This window comes from Mesoplodon mirus, assembly GCF_964341445.2.
Source record: "Mesoplodon mirus genome assembly, chromosome: 7".
Taxonomy (NCBI): Eukaryota; Metazoa; Chordata; class Mammalia; order Artiodactyla; family Ziphiidae; genus Mesoplodon; species Mesoplodon mirus.
In genome coordinates, this window is record NC_138983.1 from 8,709,655 (window position 1) to 8,723,473 (window position 13,819).

Here is a 13,819-nt window from a genome sequence, read left to right on the forward strand (position 1 = left end):
GTCCGGGAGGATCCCGCGTGCCGCGGAGCGGCTGGGCCATGGCCGCTGAGCCTGCGTGTCCGGAGCCTGTGCTCCGCAGCGGGAGGGGCCACAGCAGTGAGAGGCCCGCGTACCGCAAAAAAAAAAAGTTTGGAAAACCACAGAGTCCTACATAGCACCTAACACTGACCATACAGTAAGTGCAGAACTTGGTATCAGATTAGAGGTTGCGGGTCACTTTTGGAGGGTTTTATATATCCTTTTTTCATTATACTTTCTAAGACACCAGAACAGAGAGCATTTGAAATAATTTAACTGAAGGCCAACCGCTAGCAAAATAATCACTCAAATAAACAGAAGACAAGGGGAAGGGCTTCTAGTACCATACATTGGGTTTTGGCCTGAAGCACGATAAACAAGGTCCAAAGTAGAAGAATGCATGAGTTCTCTTAAGTATTACTCACAAAGCTGTACTACAATACTGGTTACCTACTTTCAGAGCATAAAATCTCTGCGGTGTAAGATCAAATTAATTAAAAGTTTCATTTACTATCTTCCCAGCAGGGATTCCTTTATCTTTGGTTGCTAAATAGATTTTCCAAGCCCCATAGCAAAAAACCCAAGTGCCAGGCAGTGCTACTATTATGGAGATTTTAAAATAAGCTTTGTAAATAAATAAGAGCCTAGGATATTCTTAAAAGCAGCAATCTCCCCTAGGGGCAACGTACAAGAAAAGGAGAACCTTGAAAAAACTGGACCATAAAATTCTTTCTTTAGGAGAATATTAATTTTAACAGGTTGTCTATTGCTTTGGAAAATATTTGTACACGAAAAACAAATCAAGCAACCATTAAAAAAATCTACGTTTTCCCGTTTTACTGTGTATTTTTATTCTAGCTATAATTTTGGTGATATAAATCAGAGACTAAAAAAATAGCACTCTAAATAATCAATCATAGCAGAATTAACCACATGCAGTATTTCTAATGTAAACAGTTACCTGAGAATTCTGTCTGAAGTCTTGCTAGGACATCCTTGTTTACCAGTCCAGTCTTGCTAAGGCTGGAAGTGATATCTACCCTAGTAGCTTCTTTGTTAATAGTGGGCTTCTTGGAAATCCCGAGATCAGATCCAGTCTTGACATCTTTGTGTTCTAGGACATCATAGGATCTCTCTGGCCAAGATTCTGGAGCAAATGTTAAAGTCTGCTTGAGTATTCCTTCGGGAGATTCTACTTTATCCTGTACAGAAGCTGACTTCTCAACCTTCCTTTCACTCAGTTCTTTCAGTGCTTTGATTGTGAGCTGTTCCTGGTCTAAGTCAAGAGATGCTACTGGAGTACCTTGGGTAGGGAAAACACCCAGAAGCTCACTCCCATCTGTTTCTTTGCTTTGTTCACTGTATTTGCCTTCTATGTTTTTAATTTCAGAACCACCTGACTCACTTTCATGTAAAACATCTACAGGAAGAGCTGTTTTAAAGTCCTTAGTTTTCTCTGATGTTGCTTCGAAGGTATTTCCTTCACCTTTACCTACTATTCCTTTCTCTCTGGTTTCTGTAAAGGCTGCTATCAGGTCCTCTGGGGAAGAATCATCTATATCTTTAACACTTTTTTCATGCAATGACTCCAAATAGGAAGAGGTTGTCACATTTCGTGAGAATTCTGTCTTACCATTAAAAACCTTTGGAGATGCTTCTGAAGGAAGTTTGGGGTTCTCAGCTGCAACAAGCTTTTCAGGAGCAACTGCACTCATACTACCTGACTGCTTCGCATCTTCTGACATGACATTCGCATTAGGTACTTGTGAACATGCTGCCTCACCAGCTGGACTCCTTCCAAGAATATCAGGCTGAACTTGTCGTGGCCCAGAGTCACTGATGGACCCGTCAAAGTTTCCAGATGTTTTATCTTCCCTATTACAATTAAGAATCTCTTTGATTGCTCTTTCATCTGTTTTTACAACAGCACTTGGGATGGAAACAGGTTTTTCAGCCTGAATTTTGTTGCTCTCAAATGAAGTATCTGCTGTGATGTCCTCTATCACCGTGTCATCAGACTCACCAGAACTATCAGCCTCTGTCACTTCTCCCAACACAGAGGTCTGCCAGTTCATTTCACCTTTCAGATGGCCATCAGGTAAAACCACTTTCACTGTGGCCACTCCAGAACCAAGAGAGACACATTTCTCAAGTGGAGATCCGGGTAACTCTGTAAGTGTGTCATCTCTTTTTTGCACACTGCCTCGCACACCTTTGATATTGATTTCCTGTGTGGAGGTGAGACAGTCTGGCATAGCATTTTCCTGTGGGAGAGATGTTTCTGCCCAATCACCTGTTGATTTAGGGATAGTAGTGCTCCCATTGATAGAACATACAGGAATTTTCTGATGAGTGTTACTTTTAAGATTTACAACTGGAATTTCTGAAATATATTCACCCATGTCAGGTCCTGTAGCTTTTGTGATGTAGTCAGATTTATCACTCTGCTGTTTTACTTGAGGAACCAAATCCCAAGTCAATATTTCATTAGTAAAGTTATGCATATCATTTACACATCTAGATACCTCCTCCAATGCTGCAGTTGTGTGTGAAAACTGCCTAGTGAGCAACGCAGAGGCTGGGGAACGCCCTGTTTCTTTATTTCTCAGTGGAAATACTTTGTCATTAGACTCAGAAATGTCTGCAGGTGATTCTCTATCAGTGTGCACTGCCCAGCTACCAAAATCATTTATGTTTTCCTTATATGCGTCTTTAAATTCTCTGTCAAATGCTGCTTTGTCAATAATGACTTCAAATGGTGATTCAGGGGAATCCTTTTCCATAATACCAACTCCTGAAACTTCAGAGGGGGACAAGGAATATGTACAAATACTTTCCGCTTTATACTGCTCGGTGGGTGGCTTCTGGGCTGTTAGCAAAGTGAATTTGTCATCTGCATCCAAGGCAGTTCTATCGTCCCTACTTGGTACCTCATTTGGGTTCTTGGACTCTTGATCTTTATTTATCTGCTGTTGCATTTGACCAACTTCCTTCGAGAGAAAAGCAGGATGATCTGGGAAACTGTCTGGAATGGAAGGACGGTTACAGGGAACTCCTTCTGAAACAGAAACTGGGGAGTCTGCTCTGTCTTTACTGGTCCCCTGAGGCTTTTCCATCTTTTTCACATCTAGAAGAGCCAAGCAGTCTTTTCTTTCTTTGGTTGAAATAGGCTGGCTGCCTAACACTTTACTTTTTTCTCCAGGTACTACTGTAAGTTCAGTGCTATATATTTCAGAAGGTGAACAAAAGAAGGAAGTCATAGTTTCTGAAGGTGGCTCATCAGAGCAAAGAGAGCTCAATCCCTCTATGGTCAGAATTTGAAAGAAAAAAAAATTGTTTACCAGGTACAATTACACATTAGCTAGTCAGGCCAAGCAGCATGCTTTTTATTTTAAAATTCGTATATATACACACAGGATGTACATATACACACACATAAATTTATAACAAAACAATGATCAACAGCTATCCTATAAGACATGCATAAAAATGTCAGCAGTGAAACAGAAAAGGCTTATCATGCTACAAATTGCAAAAGACAAAAAATTTTCACGACAAAATACTTTTCAATTTACTTTTTCCCTTTAATGGTAAAGCATAAAGAAGGGTATAATAAGATGGATAATCTGGGGAAGTGTTTTTCCTTTGGTATTTGATATAGCTATTCAACAGAAACAATGTAATCCATATAAAACAAACAACTTGATATTATGAAGTACTGATATGCTCTCATCTGTAGGGGGAACAATTCAGGACACACACCTTCTATAAAACCACTGTTAAGAAGAGTCTGACAGTCTAAAAAGGAAAAAAAAGAAGTGACCAGAGTTCCCCTCCCACCCCCAGAGATAGAGCGGACCCTTCCTAAGTCTAAAAATCAGACTAGAAGTAGTCTATTCCATCCATAGGGAAGATGGGCCCCAGGAACAGATGGCCTCAATGTCTTAAATTAAAGGGCACTGAAAAGGTCTTAAACTAAAGGGCACTGAAAAGGCTGGTCTGTTCCAAAATCTCTTGCACCACCTTGCCAATTCAAACAAAACTGAACTGTGTAAATTGGTTTCCTTTATTAAGAAGAGTAAACTTCAGAAATCCTTTTAAAAACAGAAAATATCCCCCTAAAAGTAATACATTAATTAAGTCTTAACAGTTTTTAATATCACAGTAGCCACTGATTTACCACACTGTTTTCCAACTAACCAATCTAGGAAGCTTTTACTGGGGAAAAGATCAAAACAACTGTCCCAAGGGCAGGCACTATCTTTCTTACACACTATTGTATCTCTGGAGTTGGAACAAAGTAGGTCTTAAATAAATAGTTCCAAATGAATGAATCAAACATTCAGCTTGGTCAGATGAGACCTAAGTAGGCTCAGGACAGCAATGCCTTCCTTGAGTGTGAATGAGTAATTAGGAAGATGTGAAAGAGAAAAAGCTTAGGGATTACTTTTACTCAGCTTATGTTCTTTTTCAGTGAGAAGCTGAATTAACCAGACAAAAGCAAAATTATGATTTATTCAAAACCATTTTATAAAGATGAAAAGAAATATCTTATTACAAGAAATAAAATTCCACTATAATAAAAATGTTTCCAAATGCCAGATAAAGTTCCCCTATTTTAACACATCACTGGAATCTGATGTAATAGGATCTCTGACTTTTAGAACAGTGTAACTGTAATCATCGGGGGTGGGGCGGGGGCAGGGAAAGTCTTTGTAAATTGAGGAAAAATAAAGTTTGGTGGTACAAGCTGTACCAGTGAGACAGACAGTACAGTAAGCTGTAATTCATATTTAGTTCTAATGCAGTAAACATGGCTTGCATCTCTCACTGTATAGTATGGATACTCAGCAAGATTGGATTAAGGATAAATGAAGCTCACCACTGTAGATTAAAATGTTTTAAAAAACCTGAAATTTAAAGAACTATGGCCTACGTTTAAATCAGAAATATTCCACAGGGCTTCCCTGGTGCCACGGGGGTTAAGAATCTGCCTGCCAATGCAGGGGACATGGGTTCGAGCCCTGGTCCAGGAAGGTCCCACATGCCGCGGAGCAACTAAGCCCGTGCACCACAACTACTGAAGCCATGTGCCACAACTACTGAAGCCCGCGCACCTAGAGCTCATGCTCCACAAGAAGAAGCGACCGCAATGAGACGTCTGCGCACCACAACAAAGAGTAGCCCCCGCTCAAGGCAACTAGAGAAAGCCCGTGCACAGCAACGAAGACCCAACGTAGCCAAAAATAAATAAATATATTTTTAAAAAAAGAAAAAAGAAAAGAAATATTCCACAATCTGAGCTATGTATTATTACTGAATTTACTGCTGACTGTTCCTACCAGGAAACATTCAATGGACTAAATCTGGAATAAGGTAAAACTGGGACCGCCCCCCTCCCTTCAGACAGGAATGGAGGACTTCCCTGGTGGCGCAATGGTTAAGAATCTGCCTGCCAGTGCAGGGGACATGGGTTCGAGTCCTGGTCTGGGAAGATCCCACATGCCACGGAGCAACTAAGCCCGTGTACCACACTGCTGAGCCTGTGCTCTAGAGCCCGCGAGCCACAACTACTGAGCCTGCGTGCCACAGTACTGAAGCCTGCACGCCTAGAGCCCATGCTCCGCAACAAGAGAAGCCACTGCAATGAGAAGCCTGTGCACCACAACTAACAGTAGCCCCAGCTCACTGCAACTAGAGAAAGCCTGCGCGTAGCAACAAAGACCCAACGCGGCCAAAATTAAATAACTTAAAAAACAAACAAACAGGAATGGAATCTTAAGGTGAACAAAACTGACTCCACCTCAGAGGGAAGGCTCAGCTTATATGTTTTATAGAGACTGAGATTTCAGAAGATTTAGACCTGTCATTTTACAGAAACAAGTGGACAAAATGAATTAGTAATAATTCATTAGTAATTACTGAGTGCCATTATCACGTGCCTAACAGTGTTTTAGAAACTAGATTAAAAGCAGTGAACAACACAGAAAAAATCCTTGCCTTTGTGGAGTTTACAATACAGAGTGGGAGACAGAAAATAAGCAAAATCAGTAAGTAAAATGATGATGATGTGGAGGTGGACTGGATGAAATGAAAAAGAAAGCAACCTACACTGAATGCTAATGAAAGAATGCACACAGTACTACAAACAAAAAAACCACGGTAGGGCGGTTCCCTGGCGGTCCAGTGGTTAGGACTTGGTGCTTTCACTGCCGTGGGCCCTGGTCAGGCAACTAAGATCCCGCAAGCCACACAGTGAGGACAAAAAAAAAAAAAGCATGGTAGAAATGTTTTGCTTTGTCAGGACACAAACTTTTCAGTTTTCTAAGCCTTGTTTCTTTTCTAACTTCCTTGAACTCTTTTTTTTTTTTAAGATTTTTTTTGATGTGGACCATTTAAAAATCTTTATTGAATTTGCTACAATATTGCTTCTGTTTTATGTTTTGTTTTTTTGGCTGAGAGGTATGTGGGATCTCAGCTCCCCGACAAGGGAATGAATCCGCACCCCCTGCATTGAAAGGTGAAGTCTTAACCAACGGACTGCCAGGGAAGTCCCTCCTTGAACTCTTAATACTCCAAAAGTTTCGGGTTAGGTATATAATAGTCTGAGGTAAAGCTAGAAGATTAGGTTAGCAATCGTATTCTCAGAATAACAACAAGTTCTGTACTGAATGCCATGACTGCTTGACAGACTTCAAGCATTTTACTGAAGATCTGTCAATATGATGTAACTATTATATATACAAAAGAACTTTAATCATGTTCCCTAACAATAATTTTGTGACTTAACACTTGGAGTGGATAGTGTTTTCAGGGCACAGGTTTAGGGGGTAAACAGAGTATGATGTTGCATTCATTCCTCAGTGATCATGAGATGCAGATATTAGCTCTCATGACTGTCAATCAAGGTTTCCCACATGTAGCAAAATAAGTTAGCATCCTCATCTTTGTTTTAATTTTAATAATTATCTTGTTTAGAATTTCAGCAAATGGAAAGAAGTTTATTTGGCTAGTTGAAACCCTCACCAAGTTGAACAGAGCTGACTTGTACCAAGACAATGAAAAAACTGGTCTGGAAGTAAAGAACTTATAATGGCATGAAAACATTAAATAAAACAAAGACCAGAATCTAATAAGCCTTTAGAAACTAAGCTCCCATAAGTAAAGATTCTTCCAATTAGTCAGTATGACACAATAGTCATTAGTGTTGTCAAAGTCTGTACCTGGCAAAACAGCAGAAAACTCCAGGGAGTTTGAAGGGTGTTAGTTTTTAAAAATACTATACGCTGGAAAACTGCCTGATGGAATAACTCTGGATTATCTTACATCTCAGAAAATGTCCACTACCTTTCCTTTTCCAAAAGATCCAGCCCTTCACATGCACTACAAGATATTTTCAACATTACTCAAAACACATGTCTGTCAAAAATCTCATTATATTTTCTAGATTAGTTATTTGCTATAATGCAATTTAATGTGCACATTCATTTTCAAAAAGTCTAGTTACTCAAAAATATAGCATTATTCTAGTTATTAACAAGCAAGAGTTATACATCTAATAGACTTGTCAAAAAGGGAATCAATATATGGTAAGAGGTGAAAAATGTCATAACCCCGCAATGATCACGAGAATGTCCCCAAATGTATTTCAGTACTGAGCTCCTTGCTTACTCAATTTCCTCTTAAACTCTAAATATTCAGAAGTCTCCATTTAAGTATATTATTTTAAATAAGACTAGGAATTTAAGTTGGCAGTCATATTCTAAATTTCTAGACCACTCCCAAACCAAAAATTCCTATTAAAAGATGCAAACTCCGGTCTTTTCTGGTGGCGCAGTGGTTAAGAATCCGCCTGCCAATGAAGGGGACATGGGTTCGAGCGCTGGTCCGGGAAGATCCCACATGCCGCCGAGCAACTAAGCCCGTGTGCCACAACTACTGAGCCTGTGCTCTAGAGCCTGCAAGCCACAACTACTGAAGCCCGCATACATAGAGCCCATGCTCCGCAACAAGAGAAGCCACTGCAACGAGAAGCCCACGCACCACAACAAAGAGCACCCCCCGCAACTAGAGAGAGCCCACGCGCAGCAACGAAGACGCAACACAGCCAAAAAATAAAACACCAAACAAACCAAAAAGATGCAAAATCCTTTCATCACACTTACTAATCGTGTGGCCTTAATCTCAGTTCCTTAATCTCATCTGAAAATTGAAAATTGGGATACTAAAGCACCTAACTTGAGAACTGCTGTGAGGATTAAATGAGTTAATACATGTGAAGTGCTTAGAACAGGATCTGGCACTTAATAAATCTTCCATAAATGTCCCCAAACACCATATTCTCAAAAAAGTATCTCCTGACATAGAGATTCCAGACCATATGCCTTTTTGTTTGGGGAGAGAAAAAAGGCATAGTGCCAAATCACAACCACCTTCATGTGGTATATAATAAAGAAAATCCTCATTTAGAGTTTTAGACACTTTCCCTCCAACCAGCCATAAATAAAAGGAAGTAATTCTTTTTTTTTTGCGATACACGGGCCTCTCACTGTTGTGGCCTCTCCCGCTGCGGAGCACAGGCTCCGGACGCGCAGGCTCAGCGGCCGTGGCTCACGGGCCCAGCCGCTCCGCGGCATGTGGGATCTTCCTGGACCGGGGCAGGAACCTGTGTCCCCTGCATCGGCAAGCAGACTCTCAACCACTGCGCCACCAGGGAAGCCCTAAAGGGAAGTAATTTAAAGAGCTTTTATCTACTTCAAAATTTTGGGTGATGCAACTTCTGAATCATCTAATACAAACAAAATGCCTATGACATTCCAAGAATTGTGCAAAGTACTATGTGGATAAAGACATTTAATACAACCCAACATATAAAACATTCTAAGTCAATGCTGAAAGATAAAAGAACTTTTCCTTAGCAAAATGTTTCAGCAAATGATCTTTACCATCATCAAAGTATATTTTAGTTCAACGTACAACTAGCTGAACAATTTAACAACCTAGTAAACAAACAGCCCTTGGCACCACCTTTTCAAACTTTAGGACTATTAGTACTTCATGGGCTCTATCTCTCTGACTTACTGACTCAGAATTTCCTGAGTAGGATGGAGCTTAAGGATCTGCATTACAAGTTTGCCAGTAATGAACCGTTTGGGAACCACAGCTTTACAGCGTTTTATTAGTTTTCAAGGGGTAGAAAAGCCGAGCAGTACTGCAGAACTTCAGCCCTGTAAAAATTCCACAGGCGTAGAAATTGGCACTCTTCACTCTCACTCACCACAGATTCTTTGTCCAGGAGCACAACTTACAGGTTAGTAGGGCATGGGGCAGGGGTGATCCTTTTGTGCCTGCTTTAAATACTTCCATATACTAATTTTGAAGTACATATACCAATTTTAAACTTGAGGGAATTCCCTGGCAGTCCAGTGGTTAAGACTTGGCGCTTTCACTGCCGTGGGCCTGGGTTCCATCCCTGGTCGGACAACTAAAATCCCACAAGTGGCGAGTGGCGTGGCAAAAAACAAACAAACAAAACAAAACAAACAAAAAACACCCTTCTCTTTACTTTGTTTCTTAGTCCCCAAACTGTCTTTTAGGAAAAGGTTTAGTACTTTTTTATTTAAGTGTTTTATAACTTAATAATGAAAACACAATGTGATCTAGAAACAAGTAAGCAATAATGAATGTTATATGAGACTTCTTCCTTAAAAGAGTGAATAACTTAGAATTATGCTATACTGGAGTTACCATTTGGTTACTACCCCCCCTCAGGAAATTCATTACTTTTAACTCAAAGGATACCTGTAACAAGGAAAAAGCATACACATCAGTGAAGAAAGGGTGCCAGTCTATAGTAAACCACTAAGTTACTTTTTCACATACATATGCATAGTCATACAAGGGAGGCTTGAAATATTCAGGTATAGGTTTTTCTACACTTGAATTTTCTCATGTTCACAAAACAAGAGGGAAAGACAAATTATCGTGCAAAACAGTATAAGCAACTTTCAGCCAAAGCATCAAAATAGGAAGTTACCCAGCAGACACTTTGCAGCCAAGCTACATCCTAAACAAAAAGTCTCTTTTGTACAAAGAAAAATGTTTCGCTTTTGTTTAAAAAAAGGCTGTAACTGGCATATTTTTTCTCCTCAACGCTTGCCCCAAAGTTCAGTGCTTAACTTCCTATTCCAGATGCCTACTGCATTACTCAAACTGAACGCAAATATTCATTACTGCAAATGTACTTCCAATTCTACATGGTGGGTAGATCCTCTCTAATCTTATTTTCACCCACTTTTCTTCCAATGTTTTCTAATGAAAATTGTAGTATTTTCCAGCCTCCACTTTTTATCAAAGATTTCAAAAGTAGAAACCAAATTTCAGTTTGATTTTGTGTCTGATGGAGTACATCCCCCAGATGATACTAAATTACATCACTAATAGCAATAATATGGTTAAAATAGTAATTTCTGCCTCTTCTGCTCTCATGATTTTAACATTAACCTCAAAATGACATCTCTAAAAATACCTGTAAACCCTAAAATACAACTAATATATCATCTTTACTGTAGGTAGTGGTTATGCGCATGGACAATGGAGTCCTAGGTGTGTCACTTACCGCGCGACCTTGAGCAAGTTATTTCACCATTTTAAACCCCAGTTTCCTCCATTAGTAAAAGAGGCAGTACCTTTCCTCCATAAAATTGGCTGTGAGGATTAAATGAGATGATTCACATAAAGTACTGAGCACAGTAAAAGCTCGGAAAAAAAAAAATTGGCCACATACCACAACTATACCTCTGTTAATATTCTTATTTAACAGTACAGGAAAACATCATTAAAATTTACTCCCCTATTTTGAGATGCTTGGGGATTAAGCTGAAATTAAACTCTGCTTGATGAGAAAAAAGGACTCAATAAGCAAAAGACTGCAAAGCACCCCTGAGTACAACTTATTTAAGAAGGAACTGATTATTCCATTGATATTCTCATCACAAATCTATTCGTTAGTTTTCAAAAAGCTTAATTTACTAGCTTAAGTAGCTGTATACTTCAAGGTAGTACAATTTAATAAAGATTACATAATTTCCTTTTGAAAGATTTAACTGCCCTTTCTTCTCAGTCCAAATTAATGACAACTGTGGGAATTCCCTGGCAGTCCAGTAGTTAGGACTCAGCGCTTTCACTGCAGTGGGCCTGGGTTCGATCCCTGGTTGGGGAATTTAAGATTCCACAAGCCGCAAGGCGTGGCCAAAAAAAAAAAAAAAAAAAGGCAACTTTTAATACATGCATCTCCTTAAAGTTCAATAATGATAAGTATATATTTCAGGATTAAAAATGTCATTCTTAAATATGAAAATGTCTTATTTAATTACTGCTACATATTACTTGATATGGTTTAGATATATAAAAGTAAGGCACAATCCTTCAAGGCTAAATGGCTAAGGGATATGGAAGCCAGAGACAGATTAGTTGGGTTACTGTCAATGATGGACTCAAGGTACCTGCTGGTGACAGTCACTCTGAAAGGCCTGCGGTTGGGTGGAACTGGTCCTAGCTATTCTCTCCAGGGGTTTTAATCCAGTTAACCAAGTACACCAACAACTTCCTTTCCCTTAGTTTTTTTTTTTTTTTGCTCTGCGCGGGCCTCTCACTGTTGCAGCCTCTCCCGCTGCGGAGCACAGGCTCCGGACGCGCAGGCTCAGCGGCCATGGCTCACGGGCCCAGCCGCTCCGCAGCATGTGGGATCTTCCCAGATGGGGGCACGAACCCACGTCCCCTGCATTGGCAGGTGGACTCTCAACCACTGCGCCACCAGGGAAGCCCTCCCTTAGTTTTATTAAGGCAGACTAGAAGCTACTAGACTTGGCTACCCTAGAACACACCTAATCACTTGCCAAGGAGTGCCCTCAAAAAACTGAATAGGCTGATCTCTAGACCTGCCAATGAAGTAGAGCATCAACTGGGTTGCTTTTCCATTATGTTTTTTTGCAGGAGAAAATGTTAGTAATAGAGGCTACACTGGAATACCTTCAGGGATATGACATTTTTAAATGCTTCTTTACAATACAATACCCTTTTAACAATAACACTATGCTGAATCTGCACTGGTCAAAATAACTATAAGAAAAAGGAAGAATGACAAATCTATTTTCTTTAACAAACTCTCATACTCACTGAAACTGAAGCCTACTTAAACATTTTTAATTACAAAAATCCTCTTTATTTACCTCCATTTTACCTGAGTGTATATGTAATTTGTCCTAACAGGGATTAAAGTAATTTTCTAAACTATGACACTTATCTTTCTCAACATTCTATACATTAGGTATGTTGTGCTTAGGTTGTATTGTTACACTATTTAGGATATTAATTATTCCCTCTCTGTATGAAAAAAGTGACTATGAAGAATGCATGTTAGAAGATCTGAAATACAACAGAGAAAATACAATTATTTGTTCTATTTACACTATGTTTTTACTGATTTATCTTCCAGAGTAGAATAAATGTAATACCTATTTGCCTAAATTATTGAATTTCTCATGAGGAAAAAAAAGAACCCTTAGAAATATAAATATGGTTGGGTTCCAGATGTCAAGGATCAATTTGTATGTCTGAGTTACTTTCTAACATTCACAAAATATCTTTTAATGTAAACAATTTTTTTTAATTTCAAAGGTCATGATTTGACCCAGAAGATATCCAAATTCACACAATGAGGCACATTATAAAAATGTTGGGGACTCTGAATGTTATCAGTCTGAATTAAAAGCAACAAATTATCTATCATGTTTCCTAAGAAGCAGAAACTCTGAAAAACATTTACTATGTTCATTTTATCCCATTATTATTATTATTATTTTTTTTTTTTGGCTGTGTTGGGTCTTCGTTTCTGTGCGTGGGCTTTCTCTAGTTGTGGCGAACGGGGGCCACTCTTCATCGCGGTACGCGGGCCTCTCACTGTCGCGGCCTCTCTTGCTGTGGAGCGCAGGCTCAGTAGTTGTGGCTCACGGGCCTAGTTGCTCCGTGGCATGTGGGATCCTCCCAGACCAGGGCTCGAACCCGTGTCCCCTGCATTGGCAGGCAGATTCTCAACCACTGTGCCACCAGGGAAGCCCCCATTATGTTTTTATTCCTATAAGGTCAAAGTCTTCCTAACAAACCAGCACCTAGACTTCGCATTCCAGCTAGGACAATAAACTCTTTGCACAAGGCTTCTTAGACCTATCTAGTGAGTTTAATTACCTTTTTTCAAATAATGCTTTTCCGTTGACCTATACTCGAGGAGGAGCACAACATCACAAATGAAACAGCACTTTATTATTAGCGCAAATCAAAGCACACTCTCTCTTCCAGGTTCTTGGCAGTGCTTCCCCTACAAACATATAGTTAACAACTCTGATTCCCTTCCTCACTGGTTGACATTAAAACAAACAACCCCCCCAAAACACCACAACTTAATCTCTAGGAAAACAAGCCCTGCTTGCCAAAAATTCAACCGACACGTTCAATGTTCCTAGGCAATTTGGAATTGGCCTACCTCTTGGGACGAATCTCAGATAAGTTCACACTAAAGTATTCTAGCTAGGACACTGTTATTAGTTCAGTGGAAGCACACTTTGAAAGTTTTTCCAAATCTACTACCTATCCAAACCAGTTACATAACCACAAATCTATAGGTCAAATGCATTCTGGAGGTGGTGTGTTTTCTGACCCACAATTCTATCTACTCCAAGTTCTGTGGGCAAGTTTTTAATTTTTAAGAAATACTCAAAACTACACCTAAAGCTTATGCTATGTT

The 13,819-nt window shown here is 39.6% G+C and overlaps 1 protein-coding gene across 7 annotated transcripts in view; it reads right to left on the reverse strand.

Moving 5' to 3' along the window:
- RTN3 (reticulon 3) overlaps positions 1 to 13,819 on the reverse strand; it is a 62,063-nt gene that overhangs the window by 32,796 nt on the left and 15,448 nt on the right. For 2 of the 7 annotated variants that reach the window (XM_082627049.1, XM_082627048.1), the window contains exon 2: positions 980 to 3,043. The exons of 3 other annotated variants lie outside the window; for them this stretch is intronic. In XM_082627049.1, coding sequence (XP_082483175.1) covers positions 980 to 3,043 — 2,064 coding nt within the window. Of the gene's footprint in view, positions 1 to 979; positions 3,323 to 13,819 lie in introns of all 7 variants that reach the window. 2 more of the 7 variants (XM_082627053.1, XM_082627050.1) reach the window with 2 other exon arrangements.